The sequence below is a fragment of the Schistocerca gregaria genome, chromosome X, assembly GCF_023897955.1.
Source record: "Schistocerca gregaria isolate iqSchGreg1 chromosome X, iqSchGreg1.2, whole genome shotgun sequence".
Lineage (NCBI taxonomy): Eukaryota > Metazoa > Arthropoda > Insecta > Orthoptera > Acrididae > Schistocerca > Schistocerca gregaria.
The window spans coordinates 730,430,707-730,451,040 of record NC_064931.1 but is presented as its reverse complement, the minus strand read 5'-3'; the positions used below and the strand labels follow the sequence as shown (position 1 = coordinate 730,451,040).

The 20,334-nt window shown below is 42.6% G+C and overlaps 1 protein-coding gene and 1 non-coding gene across 2 annotated transcripts in view; both read right to left on the bottom strand.

Moving 5' to 3' along the window:
• Positions 1–20,334, bottom strand: part of LOC126299195 (organic cation transporter protein-like) — a 352,718-nt gene that overhangs the window by 115,879 nt on the left and 216,505 nt on the right. Inside the window, exon 4 of the mRNA XM_049990976.1 lies at positions 19,201–19,355. Coding sequence (XP_049846933.1) covers positions 19,201–19,355 — 155 coding nt within the window. The remainder of the gene's footprint in view (positions 1–19,200; positions 19,356–20,334) is intronic.
• Trnas-uga (transfer RNA serine (anticodon UGA)) lies at positions 4,948–5,022 on the bottom strand. The gene has a single exon. It is a non-coding gene; the product is annotated as a tRNA-Ser (tRNA).

Genomic DNA, 20,334 nt, shown 5'->3' with positions numbered 1-20,334 from the left:
TTCCGCACTCCACAAACGTACAGCGTGTTAAAACGTGACAAAACCTTTCGTGTGGTTGTAATAAGTAGCTTTCTTTATTTGCGTTATAGATATAGTCTGTTTTAAAATGGACGCCATCTTTTCATTTAAACAGAGCAATCTGGCTACACAGTTTGCGTTGCTAGGCATGCGTTTTCGCGGTTTTCAGTCACTACTCATTTTCGGAGAAGAGTACACACCATAAAGCTGTAACTGGAATGCAAGTATGTGGAAGCTTTCCACTGTGCAGTGTCTGCTAGAGCTGAATTGCACAAGGAGAGATCAATAATGGAGGAGGACCCCATTGCGGCGCGAGACAGATCAATAGTGGAGAGCGATCTAGCGCCCAGGAGTCACATACAGATGCTCTAAATGTGGTTGTCTCTTGACAGGTGACCCAGTCCGACTGATGATAACCAAAATCCACTGATGTTAGTTGCACTCAAGTCCCACACTGACGTGTGCTTCCTTTTTAAGTTATATCAGTCATTTGGATCATAAGATGGAAGATAAAAAGAACACATTGTGATTTTGAATGAATGCAACATTAATCGGTGGCATCTACATGAAGATATGGATGACAGAAGAAATACATGTCGCTGAGAAGCACAGCCTCAGGGTCCGAGGTCCTTTCTCCAGTAAAGTCACAAATACCAGTCGAACACACTTTAAGTATTGATTTATTATTAGACATTCTCTCCAGGTAACTGCCACAGTAAAAGGCCTCTAATGGGCCTGTCGTTCGGTTTCGTCACGTATCAGATTTACCTGGAACACTCCATGTCGGCTTCCCTGTTTTTTCATTTCTGCAAACGCTGCCGAACTAGCAGTCGTAATGTAAAAATTGCGCGATGAAGTTAAATGTTGCAGTTTCTGTCTGGTAGCGCCGAGCGCCGAGCGCCCATTACGTCAGCATCTCCTTCTCACACGTCTCCGCACAGCACAAAGATCAATCTTGTCATTTAGATTTTTGTTTCTCAGTTTCAGCAATTGTTTTTGAAGAATGCCGATGTGAAGAAACAGCACATTAGTTGCATTAAAAATTGTTTTTCTTTCTTTCTTTTTTTTTAGCACAACTAATATGCTATTTCTTCACATCTACAGGGTGTTACAAAAAAGGTATGGCAAACTTTCAGGAAACATTCCTCACACACAAATAAAGAAAAGATGTTATGTGGACATGTGTCCGGAAACGCTTAATTTCCATGTTAGACCTCATTTTAGTTTCGTCAGTATGTTATTCCACCTACGCTCAATGGAGCACGTTATCATGATTTCATACGGGACACACTACCTGTGCTGCTAGAACATGTGCCTATGTGCCTTTACAAGTACGACACAACATGTGGTCCATGCACGATGGAGCTCCTGCACATTTCAGTCGAAGTGTTCGTATGCTTCTCAATAACAGATTCGGTGACCGATGGATTGGTAGAAGCGGATCAATTCCATGGCCTCCACGCTCTCCTGACCTCAACCCTCTTGACTTTCATTTATGGGGGCATTTGGAAGCTCCTGTCTACGCAACCCCGGTAGCAAATGTAGAGACTCTTCGTGCTCGTATTGTGGACGGCTGTGATACAATACGCCATTCTCCAGGGCTGCATAAGCGCATCAGGGATTTCATGCGATGGAGGGTGGATGCATGTATCCTCGCTAACGGAGAACATTTTGCACATTTCCTGTAACAAAGTGTTTGAAGTCACGCTGGTACGTTCTGTTGCTGTGTGTTTCCATTCCATGATTAATGTGAATTGAAGAGAAGTAATAAAATGAGCTCTAACATGGAAAGTAAGCGTTTCCGGACACATGTCCATATAACATATTTTCTTTCTTTGTGTGTGAGGAATGTTTCCTGAAAGTTTGGCCGTACCTTTTTGTAACACCCTGTATATCTTGTTATTCCATTCACACCGCCACCCCGCAATCGGACTATTTTGTGCCATCTATAGTTGCTTCACACAGTCAAAGAGAAAACTTGGATGTGATGAAAGCTCAAAAAGTAGTAAGACTCCTTCACACAGTGAAAGTAAACTTACACTGAAGCGCCAGAGAAACTGGTATAGGCATGCGTATTAGAGTACATAGCTATGTAAACCGGCAGAATACGATGCTGCGGTCGGCAACGGCTATATAAGACAACAAGTGTCTAGGGCAGAGCGGATACTGCTGTTACAATGGCAAGTTATCAAGATTTAAGTGAGTTTGAACTTCGTGTTATAGTCGGCTAACGACTGATGGGACACAGCATCTCCGAGTTGGCGATGAAGGGGGGGGATTTTCGCGTACGACCATTTGACGAGTGTACTGTGAATATCAGGAATGCGGTAAAACATAAAATTTCCGACGTCGACGCGACCGGAAAAATATCCTGCAAGAACGGGACCAAAGACGACTGAAGAGAATCGCTCAGCGTGACAGAAGTGTAAGCCTTCCGCAAATAGCTGCAGATTTTAATGCTGGGCCATCAACAAGTGTCAGAGTGCGAAACATTCAACGACACATCATCGATATGGGCTTTCGGAACCGAAGGCCCTTTTGTGACGGCTCCCAAACCCAAGGTCCTCGGCGATACTTTTGGGGCAGCCACCACAAATTATATAAAGCGTGGGTAGTGACCAGGATGTAGCTATGTCTGTTGGCCCAAAAATAATTAATGACAAGAATTGCGCCAGCTAGAATGAAGAGATAACTTATCTTTATTTCTGACGAAACGTGCACCGGCAATACAAGTCCAAGTAATATCCAAGAGTAATCCGTGTACTGAGCCTACTCGAACACACTACAATGGCTCCGCTATAAACTCCACGAAAGGCTAACGATAGACAATCGACAATAGACTGTCCGTCTCGGGGCCAGCGCTCCTCCTTATATGCAAAAAGCAGAGGGCGCTGCGGATCGAGCTCAGCCATGGCGCGACCTCTTCCGTCGGCGGTAACGCCCTGAGACGCCGACGGCCGCGACAGGAACTGTGGCCAGCTATGTCACGGACAGGGCGCGCGTGCGCGAGTTGGTTGGTTGGTTGGTTCCATGGATACAACAGGCCCACTTGCGTTCCCTTGATGACTGCACGACACAGAGCTTTATGCCTCGCCTGGGCCCGTTGACACCGACATTGGACTGTTTATGACTGGAAGCATGTTGCTTGGTCGGACGAGTCTCGTTTCAAATTGTATCGAGCGGATGGTCGTAGACGGTATGGAGACAACCCCATGAATCCATGGACCCGGCATGTCAGCAGAGGACTGTTCATGCTGGTGGAGGCTCTGTAATGGTGTGAGGCGTGTGCAGTTGGAGTGATATGAACCTCTTGATACGTCTATCTAGATACGACTCTGACAAGTGACACGTATGTAAGCATCCTGTCCATTGTGCCTTCCGACGGACGTGGGCAATTCCAGTAGGACAATGCGACACCACCCGCGTCCAGAATTGCTAGAATGGCTCTAGGAACACTCTTCTGAATTAGAACTCTTCCGCTGGCCACCAGATTACTCAGACATGACCATTATTGAGCGTGTCGGGGATGCCTTGCAACGTGCTGTTTAGAAGAGATCTCCACCCCCTCCTACTCTTACGGATTTATGGACAGGCCTGCAGAATTCATGGTGTTAGTTCCCTCCAGCACTACTTCAGGCATTACTCGAGTCCATTCCGAGTCGTGTTGCGGCACTTCTGCGTGCTCGTGGGCGCCCTACACGATATTAGGCAGGTGGACCAGTTTCTTTGGCTCTTCAGTGTATGTTCTATTACAATTTCAAAAGAATAACTTCAAATATTTGTAGTAGTATAGTAGAAGTAGTAGTAGTAGTAGTAGTAGTAGTAGTAGTAGTAGCAGCAACAGCAGCAGCTGCTTTATTCATCCGTAGATCTCTTTGTACAAGGATATAGGACGTGTGAAAGTATTTACAAATTTAGATCAATTTAAAATAAACTAATTCGTATACACATATATTTACAGACTTCTAGTTAGAGATAATCATTAGGTTTACTCCTGGTATACAATACATTTTTTACAAATAACTTATTAAATAATGTAATGCCACATTGTTCACTCATATCTCACTATCAGTCACTGCACACACTATACACACATTGTTTCATAACACTTCACACACACACACATACACACTGGTGATCTCTGGGCTATTTTCTGTACCGCAACTTCCCAATTGCTACCCTGAAAAACTGAGTCAGCATCCCTCCATAATGAGTGAGATGTTGAGCTCAGAGAGAGGAAGAGGTGTTAGTATTGTTCCATGCATAGCTTGGGGGTAATTATTTCTAGAAGGGAAAAAAGAGAAGGAAAAAAAACATAAAGTGAAGGTGTTATGTGGAATGTTGGATATGTTATTATTATTATTATTATTATTATATTGCCACATCATCCGCCCGCTGCCTGATCTTTGGAGACCGAAGGAATTAGTTTAAGAAACGCGGTGGGCGTAGAATTCAAGACCGCAACTGAACTGGATACATCCTGCCTCCTTGCACTTCGGGATCAAAGTGAAATGTTGAAGTTAAAGCAGTTCCTCAACGTCTTTGACCCTGTTGTGTATTTTACTTGACAAGCTTACTTTCTCCCCCTCTGTAGCTCTTTAACATCAATTTCCATAATAGCTCTAGAAGATACGATAAACTTCCTTAAAATCCATTTCGTTTCACAACTGGACAGTCCAGTATACTGGATAATTTCGCTTGGCATTATTTCTTCTCCGAGGCTGGTATCATTATGGAAGTCTTTTACGGTCTCTCAATCTCCTGCAATTATCTTCAGAACCAATTTTGATGGGGAAGGATGATATTTCCTTAAATTTTCGATCTTAAATTATTATGGCAAAGAATTATTATTTTGCCCCCGTTTTACTCACAGAACGACCCGTTATAGCCTCTTCGCTCCATCGATCCGATTTTGGCAGATTAAAACTGTGCGCCGGACCGAGACTCGAACTCGGGACCTTTGCCTTTCACGGGCAATTGCTCTACCAGCTGAGCTACCCAAGCAAGATTCACGACCCGTCCTCACAGCTTCACTTCCAGCAGTACCTCGTCTCCTACCTTTCATACTTTACAGAAGCTTCTTGTCCATAGTTTTAAAAACAGGGCGCATCACCCTGAAAGAAACGACTCCCATCTTAATTTGTAGCCGGTCGTGCGCAGAAAATGGTTACTTCTACAAATCGAAAAGATGAATAAATAATTATTATGCCTAAATGTTAGACTGAAAAATCTGTGTTTTTTTACCTAACGTTCGCTAACGTTTTTAGTTGTTGAAAATTAGTTCAGTTTTTCATAAATTTTGCTCGTAAGTATGAAATAAAGTCCGCAGCTCGTGGTTTGTCGGTACCGTTCTCGCTTCGCACGGGGTCCCGTGTTCGATTCCCGGAGTGTTCAGGGATTTTTATCTGCCCCTAGATGACTGGGTGCTGTTGTGTCGTCTTTATCATCATCCATCTCCATCACGGTCCGAGGAAGGCAACGGCAAACCACCTCCATTAGGACCTTGCCTGGGCCTCCCGCATGGGACTTCATTTCCACTCCACTATGAAATAACATTTTCTCAAGGTATGCGGACGTCGGGTCATAATGCATATTTGCAAATTTCAATCTGGACTTCGATAATGGAATACTGAAGAAACCGTTATTTCTACACTCTACAGCGTTCCAAGAAGTATTAAATAATAAGCATTAGAAGCTCTTCTTACTGACAGCAATGCGGAATTATCTCACTGGGAAGATGATGACTTCTGGTTTTTGACTGATGATTGTCCTGATGAGCTGTATGAAACTGACTGGTAAACGATAAGAGCCTTTAAGATTCCATGGCAGTAGCTTGGAGAAGAGGTGAATTTCTCCGGCAATAAAGATACAGATGATGTAGATAATGTGAATAAAAAGCCAAAAAAAAGGCTGTGCTACCAACAATTTCGGAAATTAGGCGTCATTTTGTTATCCAGCTACTAACATCTGCTGAAAGTCCCAGATTACAGGAAACTGGGCTGCAGTTCCAAGATAAGAGACACATGTGTCAAATGTGGAATACGCTTATATACTGTGAGAAATGATATTTTTGAATCTTATCATAAAACGGAAAGATTTATTTAGCGGCAATAACAAATTCTTACTTGGCAGAGTCCGCAACACGTGGTCGTGCGGTAGCGTTCTCGCTTCAGGCGCCCGGGTTCCCGGGTTCGATTCACGGCGGGGTCAGGGATTTTCTCTGCCTCGTGATGACTGGGTGTTGTGTGATGTCCTTAGGTTAGTTAGGTGTAAGTAGTTCTAAGTTCTACGGGACTGATGACCATATAGGTTAAGTCCCATAGTGCTCAGAACCATTTGAACGTGACAGAAATTATTTTATGATTAGCCTTTCTTGTATTTATGAAGTTGTTTCACAGCACAAACTCAAACCTGTTTTGGGGAATTCATAGATTACAAAAACATTAACGTTAGAGTCCTATTTTCTGCGTGCATTTGGATATACAGGTAGGTGTGTGTGTGTGTGTGTGTGTGTGTGTGTGTGTGTGTGTGTGTGTGTGTGTGTGTGTGTGTGTCACGACACAGACTCAACAAATCTTTGGAATTTCTCTGCAGAAATAATGACCTATGCCGTCTCTACAGCCATCCATAATTGCGAAAGTGTTGCCGGTGCAGGATTATGTGCATGAACTGACCTCCTATAAATATCCGATGGGATTCGTGTCGGGCGATCTGCGTGGCCAAATCATTTGCTCGAACTGTCCAGAATGTTCTTCAAACCAATCACAAACAACTGTGGCCCAGTGAATGGCACATGCCATCCATAAAAATTTCATAGTTGAATGGTTTCAAAAGGTCTCCATGCAGCCGGACATAGCCTTTTCCAGTCAATGATAGGTTTAGTTCGACCAGCAGACGCAGTCAATTCCCTGTAAATCCAACTCACGCCATTATGGAGCCACCACCAGCTTACACAGGGCCTCTTAGACAACTTGGGACCATGGCTACGTCTGGTCTGCCCTTACTCTAACCGTACCATCAGCTCTTACCACCTGAAATAGAGTCACGTCTGTGAGACCACGATTTTCCAGTCGTGTAGGTTCCAACCGATATGGTCATGAGCCCAGGAGAGGAGCTGTAGCCCGTGTCGTGCTGTTAGCAAAATCACTCGCGTCGTTCATCTGCTGTCACAGCATTAGCGCTAAATTTCAACGCACTGCCCTAACGGATCCGTTAGTCGTACGTCCCACATTGATTTCTGCGATTGTTTCACGCAGTGTTGCTTGTCTATTAGCACTGACAACTCCGCGCAAACGCCGCTGCTCTCGATCGTAAAGTGAAGGTCGTCGGCCACTGCGATGTCCATGATGAAAGGTAATGCTCGAAATTTGGTACCCTCGCCACACTTTTGACAACGTGGTTCTCGGAATATTGAATTCCCTAACGAATTCCGAAATGTAATGCCCAATACGTCTAGCTCCAACCACCACTCCGCGTTCGAGGTCTGTCAGTTGCAGTCCTGCGGCTATAATTACGCCGGAAACCTTTTCACCTGATTCACTTGAGTACAAATGAAGTTCCACCAATGCACTGACCTTTTATACCTTGTGTACGCGATACTACCGCCATCTGTATATGTTTATATCGCTATCCATGACCTGTCACTTCAGTATGTATATGAATGCTTTTGTTGAAGGACGGGGAAACGAAGCACAAATCAAAGTCTAGTATGTTTTCACAATGAGTGAGACTTGAGTTCCACATATGGGGACCTACATTTGTGCCTTAGTGTATCATCAAAAAAGTATTTCATTTGCATTGGCGTCATGCTTGTTGATTAGTTTGCTGTAAAGTATGAAAAGAAAGATCTGCTGCAAATACTTTTATATCGGGGATGAATAGGTTAAGTAATTCGACAGAGTTGCTAACCTGCCTCGCTCTCTTCGTAAGCTGAATGTTGAGCGCATAGGCGGCCCATCCAAACTGCTTCGATATTTGATTCAATTTATTAAAAAAATTTATGGTTTATTCATCTCCAACGAAATGTTAGGAAACGGAACATGTTCACGGTGTTTCCAACAGATTCATCTGCTACCTCATGGATATGTTTTCTGCACGAATGTAGACAGAAGCCGGACGTAGTGGCCGAGCGCTTCTAGGCGCGATTCAGGTTCGAATCCTGCCTCGGGCATGGATATGTGTGATGTCCTTAGGTTAGTTAGGTTTAAGTAGTTCTAAATTTTAGGGGACTGATGGCATCAGATGTTAAGTCCCATAGTGCTCAGAACCATTTGATCCATTTGTAGATAGAAACTTGGGGTCTACTTTTAATTTTGCAACGAAAAAAGTTCACCTTAACGCAAATTGTAAATTGTCAATTCACGTGACTGAATATAGTCGCCCTGGCACCGCTCGCTCGTTATCCACTGCGCTTAGAGTCGAAATGGTGATAACGTATGAAGTAACAGGATGGAGCGCCACAGCATTGGCACATGATTATGAGAGAATTTCTTAACAATGAGCTGTCGTAACGATGAATCGACCAAATAGAGCATATCGATTTTTCATTGCTCCACTGGCCTCCACGGTCACCTTATCTCCTGGTATGTTATTTTTTGTGGAGGTTTGTGAAAACTCCTCTTATTCGCCTTTCCTTTCAATTTTGGCTAAACTTCAACGTGGCATAGCAGAAGAGATGAATGCATTCACTCCAAACATACTGGCTGAAGTATGTGACAAAACTGACTACTGCATGGGTGGATTCGTGTATTTGGTGGAGTGTACATTAAAAATTTGTGAAAGGAAAATTAAAACTTTCACCATAAACCTAACTGAAAAAGTACCCCAAGGTTTTATGTCCATGTATGTAAAAGATACACCCTTACAACATTGAGTGGCTCTTTGAAAAATGATTTTTTTATTTTTACAGGTAAGTTAAACATTGACATAAGGTTCTATCACCATTTCTCTAGTACAAGACTGTTTAGGATCGCTCGCTCGCCGTCTAGGTAGTGAGAGCTCGCAATGAAATGTGGCTGTCAGACGTCATTACGTAGCGCAGGAAAAGTGAAAACCGTGCGCTGTCTTCAGACCAATGGCAGTATGTTAAGTTCGTCGTAGTTGACGGGTTATGAACTTCAAAGCGAAGGTCAGGCCCACCAATATCTACAGCTAGAATTTACAGACTTGCTGTGTGATAGGCAATTGAGTCATAAATTTCATAATAAATTAAGTCTCATAGACTCTTATAAAATATTCAACATAAAATTTCACTACTTTATATGGTTGCAGCTACGTTTATGTTGATGTTTGGACCTCTGTATTTGTGTGATGAACTTTTTTTCCGCAAAGAAGATAATGAAATCTACCCACAAAGATCACTGACACACTTTAGTTTAAAAGCTTATCTTCGAATTAGCAGTGCTCAGAAAGTGGCACCAGACATTGATGCTTTTACTGAAAATGGAAATTAGTTGTTGCCTATATACTGACACACAGTTTTTCTACTTTTATCGTGTGAATAAAGTAGTGAAGAAATACCTATTTATGTCAATTTAAACTTTGTCCGAAAACGGCATTTATCATAAGGTGCATGACTCTTAAACACGGTATCATGCTCTTTGCCTCACCAAATAAAAGAAATTTCAGTTTTATTTCATTGCCATTTCTCATCAACAGAGACCGGATTATATGCTTTTATATGTTGCATATGCATTTGAATATTTGGCTCCTTTTCACCGGTTATTGCATGTTTTAACTAAAAACGAGTGTATATGCATATTTTCGGTCTATGTTTACAATATTTTATAAATTTAGACGGACGATCTCTAGCTCGATGTATTTTTGATGTCTCACAGATTGACCGCGACCTAGAACTGCGTGCAATGGCTAACCGAGAGGTCACTGCCTGGTGAAATCATCACAGAAGAAGAACAGGAACAGGCAGGCAGAGTTAATGCTCCTGCGCCCGCACTCCCGGTTAATTTCCCTCCGCTGTCATACCGTACGCGGCGGCAACAGTTAACTTAAACTACGCAAGCTTTTAGTCGCACGTCCATTCTTTCAGCTTAGCTTTCTATTTACTTGTACATAGCTGAACGTGTTTATGACGCGTAGTTTGTAACGTGTTGTGTGCCATGCCATCCGGAGAAAGAAACGTCGTTTCTTTGATAGCTGACCATCCTGGATCATTTACATATGACGGAATTGTTTTATATCGTCGAGTTTGCGAGAAAACGTTTGGTGCCAAAAAAAAAGTTTCAACTAGATCGGCATATCAACACAAGTCTTCATATCGCAGGAATGCAGAATTAAGGACCACGACAACAACTTCTGACTACAGCCAGTTGCAGTAGCAGGGATTTGTCCAAAGGTAACCAAAAAAAGTCGGTTTAACATGGATCTATGTGAAGCATTCATTGCAAGGAATATTGCTCTTCACAAACTTACAAACCCTATCCTCAAAAGCTTCCTCCTCAAATGTTGCTTAAATCAAAATATACAACACGTATCAACATTGCGTAAAAATTACATACCGACAATTTACGTAAATACGCAATGAACTCAAGGACACCATTATCTGGATTTCAGCTGACGAAACTACAGACACTTGTGGTCGTTACATTGCAGATTTAATTGTTGGTGCATTGAAAGAAGAGACTCCTTCTTTCTATTTAGCGGCTGCAAAGAACTTAAAAAGTAAATCATTCTACGAGCGCCAGATTTTTGAATGAGGTTATTAAAAAATATTTTCAGAAGCTTCTGTAGATGAATGGGTGTTTGTGATTATTTCAGATGCTGCTCCCTATATGATCAAAGCAAGAAAAGCCCTCCGAGTATTTTATCCCAATTTGATTCATGTGACGTGTTTTGCCCATGGAGTACATTGCCTTGCTGAAGAAGTACGTTCCACGTTTGTGAATGTAAATAAGCTGATCTCATCCACAAAGAAAGTGTTTCTAAAGGCGCCTTCTCTCGCAAGACGTACAAAGAAAAACAACCTAATGTGCCTATATCTCCCGAAGTAGTGGTAACTCTTTGGGGTACTTGGTTCGAAGCTGTGTTGTTTTACAATGAACATTTCGAGGCCATTAGAGGGTGCAAAGGCTTTGGTAGTTTGCCAGTGCAAGGAAGCTTTTAATGACTCCGGTATTAAAAAAGATATTCCTGTGATCAGCACTCAGTTTTTCTATATACGTGCAAGTATTAAAAAGCTTGAAACTCAAGGTTTGGCGTTGAATGAATCTATTCAGATAACGAATAAAATTATTGTAGTGAACTAGTCATTGTCAGAGGTACTCCCAAGAAAACTTAAAGGTCTGAAAACATTTTAAACAATAACCCAGGCTTTGAACCCTTGTCCAAATTTATAGTTTTATTAATGGGACGGGTGAACTTTTGCCAGAAACAGTAATTGACAACATAGCACCAAAATTCAAATACTGCCCATTCACTCCAGTTGATGTAGAACGGTCCTTTTCTGCTTATAAAAATGTTTTGAGTGATCGAAGACACAATCTTACTAGCGAACATTTGGAACAGCACTTGGTCGTTTAGGTTTAAAATAGTAGAAAAATGTAAAATAAATTGTAAATGATGCTTTGGTGCAATTGTATTGATTAAAAGTTAGTGCCGTTCAAAAAATTCATGGTTGTATACTGTTTTTTAAATAATATTACGAAGTGTTTGAGCGTGCCCCTCTGTGTGCGATATCTCTCAAAGGTGGTCCTGTACATAATCGACTGTTTCGTTGGGACTCACCCGCATTGCATCCGCTTGTTACAACAGCAAAGAAGGAACAATTCTTGAAACATGGTGTGCGTCCCCATTTTGCATATTGTTAGAAAATAATCGCAGAAAGATCCTCTTCTAAACCTCTACCAGCAAGTATTCAGAAAATGATATCAGTGTTGTAAATGTACCGATTTTTCGCCCAGCTTTCTTCCTCCTAAATGATATGCACAGATTCGACTTTGAAATATAATGCACGCAGTAACTACAATGTTTTTTTATTATTTGATCTGTTAATGTTTCGACACTTTTCTTGCATTTTTAAGAAGTTTCATGCATATTTGCATACATATTTTAAGGTTTTTATTATGCTTATAATCCGGCCTCTACTCATAATTGAAACAGTTTATGCAATAATGTAAATTCCAAAAAGCCTTGGGTATAGAAGTCGAACCCTCACTGAGAGCAATATACCAGGGGCCGTTCAATAAGTAATGCAACATTTTTTACTGAAAGCAAATTAGTTTTATTCAGGATTCCAATACATCACATATTATCCCTCACTCTTTTGGCTACAAAAGCATGATCATCAACATAATCTCTGTTCAATATGACAGCGGACACGTCCAGTTGTGAAGCGAGGCGTGTGTTCGTGATCCGTCTATAATCTCGAATGAGAGTGTCCCAACGTTTCAGCGTTGTGTGAGTCACAGCTACGCGCGGCCAGCCGGCACGTGGGAGATAGGACAGGTTTGTGCGACCGTGTTAACGATCATGACAGACGCCTGGCCCAACGATGTACCGTGCTTTCGTTCACAGTCAGGTGTCCGTAGACATTCTGCAAGCGCGTATGAATATCTGCGACGCTCTGGTTATCCACCAAAAGAAACTGAATGACAGCTCTCTGCTTGGAACGCACTTCCGTTACAGACGCCAATTTGAAGGCTAAATATAGTGTCTCCACCTACTGTGGCTGAAGCAGGAATATTCCACCACGTCTCGCAAAAGATTCCGAATTTTTTCAATCAAAATTGGCGGAAAAATGTGTTGCTTTACTTATTGAACGCTCCCCGATATCAGAAGCTCGACTGTCTAGGCGTTGTCAACATAGACGACAAAATACGAACGTATTTTTTACTGAATGTAATTAAAAATGGAAGCATACTCGTTTACTTTACAGCATTATAATAAAGAAAGCAGTAGTTTCACTTGTTTTACTCATCAGACAGTTTCTCAGGGTGGACAATGCCGTGTAGTTAATAGGCAGTCGGGAACACCTGGATAAACTCATGAAATGTCTTTCAGAAATATGGGGAGTGTGTCACATGGAACAGATTTCCCTGCGAAGCTTAAATTATGCAAATACTTGTGTTGGAAGATACATAGTTCATCTCTCTGACCCGGTCGGCCCTCTCTCCCTTAACTGGTGATTACAGTAATTTCAAAAAAATGGTTCAAATGGCTCTGAGCACCATGAGACGTAACATCTATGGTCACCAGTCCCCTAGAACTTAAAACTACTTAAACCTAACTAACCTAAGGAAATCACACAACATCCAGTCATCACGAGGCAGGGAAAATCCCTGACCCCGCCGGGACTCGAACCCAGGAACCCGGGCGTGGGAAGCGAGAACGGGACACTTTCCTTTGTCACAGCAAGATAGCAGACCTCACGACAGAAACCAGACTAGTCGCACGCGGTATCCACTGAGTCGTTGTTAATGTGTAATCTTCTACCCAGCACGAATACTCAATTTCGCACTATAAAACCAACTGATTTCTTTCACCGAAGTCTTTTTCTTTTATTTTGTGCAGCAGAGATCGAGGGTAAGCCCGCAACAGCGGTCATCTTGTACAATTTTACACACTTCTCACCGTGGCAGTCTACACAGTTCCTCTGACGCTAACTTGCCAACAACCCCAAGCATATCTATGTTTATATAATCGGGGAATTAACTTCCGCCACGTAAGAGTAATTAAACTGCATATTAGGACAGACTAACTTACGGCTATTAACAATGTTATACAAGGTTCTATTGTCAATGCAGGAAACAATATCCAAACTCGCCATCTCGACAGTCAGGCATTCGATATACAGGGTGGTCCATTCATAGTAACCAGACAAAATATCTCACGAAATAAGCATCAAACGAAATAACTACAAAGAACGAAACTCGTCTAGCTTGAAGGGGGAAACCAGATGGCGCTATGGTTGGCCCGCTAGATGGCGCTGCCATAGGTCAAACGGATATCAACTGCGTTTTAAAAAAAATAGGAACCCCCATTTTTATTAGATATTCGTGTAGTACGTAAAGAAATATGAATGTTTCAGTTGGACCACTTTTTTCGCTTTGTGATATATGACGCTGAATTGTCACAAACGTGACGTGGTATCACGTAACATTCCTCCAGTGAGGAAGGTAGTTGCTTCGTGATACATAACCCGCGTTAAAATGGACTGTTTACCAATTGCGGAAAAGGTCGATATCGTGTTGCTGTATGGCTATTGTGATCAAAATGCCCAACGGGCTGTGCTATGTATGCTGCTCAGTATCCTGGAGACATCCTCCAAGTGTCCGGACAGTTCGCCGGATAGTTACGTTATTTAAGGGAACAGGAAGTGTTCAGCCACATGTGAAACTTCAACCACGACCTGCAACAAATGATGATGCCCAAGTAGGTCTTTCATGTGGTGTCGCGCCTAATTAACACGTCAGCAGCAAACAGATTGCGCGAGAATTGGGATTGTCAGAAACGTCGGTGTTGAGAATAGTACATCGATTCCACCCGTACCATATTTCTATGCACCAGGAATTGCATGGCGACGACTTTGACCGTCGTGTACAGTTCTGCCACTGGGCACAAGAGAAATTACGGGACGATGACAGATTTTTTGCACGCGTTCTATTTAGTGGAGAAGCGTCATTCACCAACAGCGATAACGTAAACCGGCATAATTGGGCAAAGGAAAATCCACGATGGCTGCGACAAGTGGAACATCAGCGACCTTGGCGGGTTAATGTGTGGTGCGGCATTATGGGAGGAAGGATAATTGCGCCCCATTTTATCGATGGTAATCTAAATGGTGCAATGTATGCTGATTTCCTACGTAATGTTCTACCGATGTTAATACAAGATGTTTCATATTTCATGACAGGTGGATTGGTCGTCGAAGCACCATACCATGGCCCGCACGTTCACCGGATCTGACGTGCCCGCATTGTCAATGCGTGTGTGAACATTACGGAAGGCGAACTACTCGCTGTTGAGAGGAATGTCGTTACACGTATTGCCAAATGCATTGAGGTTGACGGACATCATTTTCAACATTTATTGCATTAATGTGGTATTTACAGGTAATCAAGCTGTAACAGCATGCGTTCTCAGAAATGATAAGTTCACGAAGGTATCACATTGAACAACCGAAATAAAATGTTCAAACGTACCTACGTTCTGTATTTTAATTTAAAAAACCTACCTGTTACCAAGTGTTCGTCTAAAATTGTGAGCCTTATGTTTGTGACTAATACGGCGCCATCTATCACAAAGTGAAAAAGGAGTTTCGTTCTTTGTAGATTTTTCGTTTGGCACTGATTTCGTGAGATATTTGGCCCGGTCACTATCAATGGACCATCCTGTATATCGCTCCCAGTGAGGCGCGACTTCCATACCCAAAGTTTCTTGAAAATTACCGGAAAGGAATTTTCCACGAAAGGCATTAATTAGCCACCTTCAAGCGCTACATCTACGTAGAACTATTAGCTGCCGCAGAATAGACTCGTTGCCAACAGTTTCTCGTGCCGAGCTGCCTCGTCCGATTCCTCCTCCCGGAACCTTCCCCTTCCATTTCCTCGTTGTGAGCCGGACGATTGCTCACTGCTGAAGTGTGAGAGACAGCTCGCACGGGCCTATCGGCGAACAATCTTGCTCTAGAAGATTTGGTCTTTTCAAATCGGACGAATCTTTTCGAAACACTTTGTGTAGTACAACTGAGTATGCATCTGCCCCCATGGCTGCTGGCTACTGAATGTTTTCTTTCACTGGCCGTCCATCCCATCGGTCCGCGGATGACTTTTGAAGTTGAAAAGTGGGCAGAGACAAGGTTTCAGCGTCACATCGTCGGTGCGGACAAGAATGGAGAAGGAAAGCGTCAGCGTCCGTTCTATACAGACCCTTTGGCGTTAAGCGGTTTAGGAGATCATGGAAAACATGAATGTGGATGGCTGGAGTCACGTTTGCCCACAGTTTAAACATTGACCCAACTCATTCGATGTTGTTGAAGAGGTTTTGAGGTTTCTGCTGTCGTCTAGACAAAAACGGAACGCTAAGAATTGCGTCATTTTTAATACACAATGTTCAACAACCGCGCAGAGCTATGGTCGCCGAAGTAAGCGCTGAAGGTACAGTAGTAGAGGACTGGCAATGATGATCGACCACCAGCTCGTTCCTGGAGAAGAAAGTTAAGTGAGTGTCCTTTCGGCATAGTGCCCTCTGACTCCATAGACCACACAGTTGTCTTGACACTACTGCGAAAACGAACTTATTCCTGGTAATTTTACTTAAGAACTATTACATAATTTCAAACAACTAAGGTTTTATTTTGTGAAAACTACTCATGCAGACCATCTTCGGTCCAGTTTCGAATCGGAGTCCTGCAGACACTTTTAGAATGTAGAGAAGTTTCGCATACATCCTGCAAATGTGGCCCTTGAAATCATACCTTTTACTGATGTCTTCCACCGGTGGATAATGATTTTAAGACTAGTTTAGAAGCGGTATTTCTTCGGTTTTTAAAAATATTGTACATTTCTTCAGTTCCGAATGAACACTGCCACTATTTGCCTACAGATGTACTATGTATTTAGTTTGTCTCCGATTAACCAGTCCAGCCCTTAAAACGGTTTATTCTGTGCTAGTCACTTGATGTAGCGCTGGGAAGAAGTACTGTCTTCAATCTACGAGAGGTGTTCAGTATGAAGTGCACCATTTTTTTCTGAAAGCAGGTAGGTGTTATTCAGGATTCCAACACACCATATTATTCTCCACTCTGTTGGCTACAAAACAATATTTTTCAACATAATCTCCGTTCAATGCGACGGTCTTACGCCACCGTACTGGGAGGGCCTGCATCGTACCACTCTATAGGTTGACGTCGGAGCCAATGTCTTGCTGCATCAATAAATCTCTCCATCACCCACATACTGCTTCTAGCGTAACACGCAAGTAATTTTGCACAGATGATCCTTCGTTGCTCTTTATGGTCTTCTGTTAAGAGGCAAGGAACATAGAGGGCACACACCTTGGAGAACCCAACCGGTGGACGAGTGTGTCAGCACTACCTACAGACGGCCAGTGGTGCAGCGAGGTGTGTGAGATGCGTCGATCACCTCGAATGACAGTATCAGCACGTTCCAACAGTACATGAGTACAGTTGTATGCAACCAGCAGAGACAATGGAGGTCGGACTGGTTTTTGCGACCATGTTACAATCATGACAGACGCCCGCCCAACGAGTCACCGTACTTTTGTTCACTGCCAGGTCTCCATAGACATTCTGCAAGCGCGTACGAATATCTGCGATGCTCTAGCAAAAGAAACTCAATGACAGCTCTCTGCTTGGAACGCACCTCTGTTACAGACGCCATTTTGAAGGCTACGTATAGTACCGCCACCTACCTGAACTCTACGGAACTATAGAGGCTGACACGGAAATATTCCACGATGTTCCGCAACAAAACCCGCGTTTTTTCAACCAAATGGCCGAGAAAGAAATATGTGGCATTATTTATTGAATGCCCCTCGTATTTAAAGTTTACTTATTCCTGTTATGTATGTACCAAACTGATAATCTTTTCATTTCAGTGATGGAATATGTCACTCTCGTCACACTCTTAGTCTGCGCTCCTAGTAATCCTTCAGTTTTCTTGGCGAGAGATGTTACATATTCTCATCCTCCAGTGCTGTTAATCTTTCTTATTATTATTCGACGGTTGCTGATAGGTGGAGAGTGAGAGACACTTTGCACCAATACTCTATTCTAAGTGAAAATGCGGGGTGCCAACGTGTGGCTTCTCCAACTAGACACGTTTCATAGTTATGGCAACCTTTTGTGGGTTACACTATTTTGATCAGATAGCCGCGTTTCACTGAAAGGTCGTGGACAAGGCGAAGTACCAGCGTAGGCATCGGCCGGTCTCATGATGCCGGCGCGTGTACGCCTGCTTCTAACACAACACCTGTCATTACAGCGTCCATCCAGGGGTATCAGGAAAATGGAACCGGAATAACAGACATCCATAATTTGTAAAACAGAGCCTCTGTTTGAGAGCTGCAGATAAAAATGATTCCTGTTGAATTATAACAACAGGGGGAAACGTCCACAGACAGGACTGAAGGAGAGACGTGTGAGCAAAGTTACATAGCCTGATTCCGCTCATATGCATCTATCCGTTTGTATTTTTAAGCAGATGAATATATAACCGATATCTGCGGACATCCGGTTGCTACTTACGGCGTACGACACTCCATTACTAGTTCCAAGTATGCCAAAGGTAGGTCTAGAATTCCAGTACAGGTTAAGTCACAACTCCACAGCAGCGTGTTATGAATATTCTCGTGTTATTTCTAGGTTTACAGAAAGAGATGCGAAGATAGTTTCATTAGAGACTAATAACAGTGCAGTTGTCTACAGAAGAAGAAAATTTATCATCTGTGTGAACAGAAGTCGTCAGCAGCGTCTGACTGGGTAAAAAGCGCTACCTGTCACTACACACGTCCTACTAAACTAAGTTTTGTGAAAGTGTTGCTAGAAAAAGTGGCCTTTTGCGGAGACAAAACACAGTAATTTTGCAAATATACTTCTCCGGTTTGCCAACGGATGATGATGTGCAAGTCGTTACTCTACTCGCCATCTTCAGGTGGTAGTAGCTGCTATTGTAACTGCTACAAGACGCGACTGATCATAATTCACCAGTCCAGTCTTGAAGAGGTCAGTTGTATCGATGAAATGATTGTGGGATTTGCGTAGTATTATTCGACGGCAAACCCGAGAGTTGTAATTGCAACAGATTCGTCGGAAAAGCCTGAAAAGTCACACAAAGTAATTTTAGTCATTGAAATGTTTGATTCGAGCTCGTCGCCGATACAAGGACAAAGTGTGATTTACACTTTCTTCTGTTACACGGAACTCCGCCGTAGGAGTCCGCGTGAGCTAAACTACAGCACTCTACAGGCAGGTGGAGGTCATTTGCCGAGTTACCATGCACATCGTATATTACTGTACTGTCCAACATGCACAAGGTAACAATCATATGTGTTTAGGGAATAAAGGCACACAGCGACTCGATTAAACATCTGGTTGGTAAATATCTTAAGGACATGAAAACGAATAATGTACTGCCGTAAAAACGAACAATCTAGTGCCTTTAGATTATTAGTCTATTGGATGAATATATACAAATAAACAACACTTACATAAGACAAAACTAGTTATCATCGTTCCTCCAGTTACTATAGCAAGAAGAAATCGCACAGCGAGGAAAACTGGATACCAGGGCACGAAAGCCACAGCTGTTCCCGTTAATAGCTGCATTATTACTCCAAATACCAGAGGCTTTTTCCTCCCAAATCTGAAAAAAAGAAATGGAGCCAATTAATGCCGGTTTTACGAAATGGAGACAGTCACATGTACGTGGGAAACTACTTTAAGAGAATCATCGTGTTTTGGATCATGTGAATATTATGTTCTTGTTTTCAGTCACGCTAATGTATCCTTTGCAATCCTCTTCATCTCTGTAAAATTACGGCAACCTACATCCATTTGAACCTGCTTACTGCAGACAAGCCTTGGTCTCCCTTTACATTTTTTGTCTCCTCCCCCCCCCCCCCCCCCCTCTCACACACACAGACACACAGAGAGAGACACACTTCCGTCCATGAAGGAAGAGACGGTTGCTTTCTGCCTCAGAATGTATCGTATCAACCGAACCCCGTCTTTTAGCGAAGCTCTGCCATACATTTTTCTCCACATTTGACTGCTGTATCCCCTTATTAATTGTTCGGCTTACCCATCTAACCTTCAACAGTCTTCTGTGGTGGCACTGGCATCGTCCACGTAGAACTTCCATGCAAGGCTGCACTCCAGAGTAATACCGTGAGACTTCTTAACACTTAAATATATTCACAATATTAACAAATTCCTCTTTTTTCAGGATTGCTTTTCTTACTATTTCCAGTCTGTCATTTCATATCCTCCCCCCCCCCCCCCACTTCAGCCATGATCTGTTATTTTGCCACCCAAGTAGCAAAACTCATCGAATGCTTTTTAGTGTCTCATTTCCTAATCTACTTGCCTCAGCTTTGCCTTATTTAATTCGACTATATTCCACTGCCCTTGCTTTACTTCGTTGATCATCATCTTTTTGCCTATTTTCTGAACATTATCCATTTCGTTTAACTGACCTTCCAAGACCTCTGCCGCCTGACAGAACTGCAATCTCATTGGCAAACCTTCACTTTTTTATTTCTTCTCACTGAACAAACATGCATGTGTGAGGGACATTGCAATGTGAATATACAAACACTGCGGAAAAACAGGTATTTTAGCCG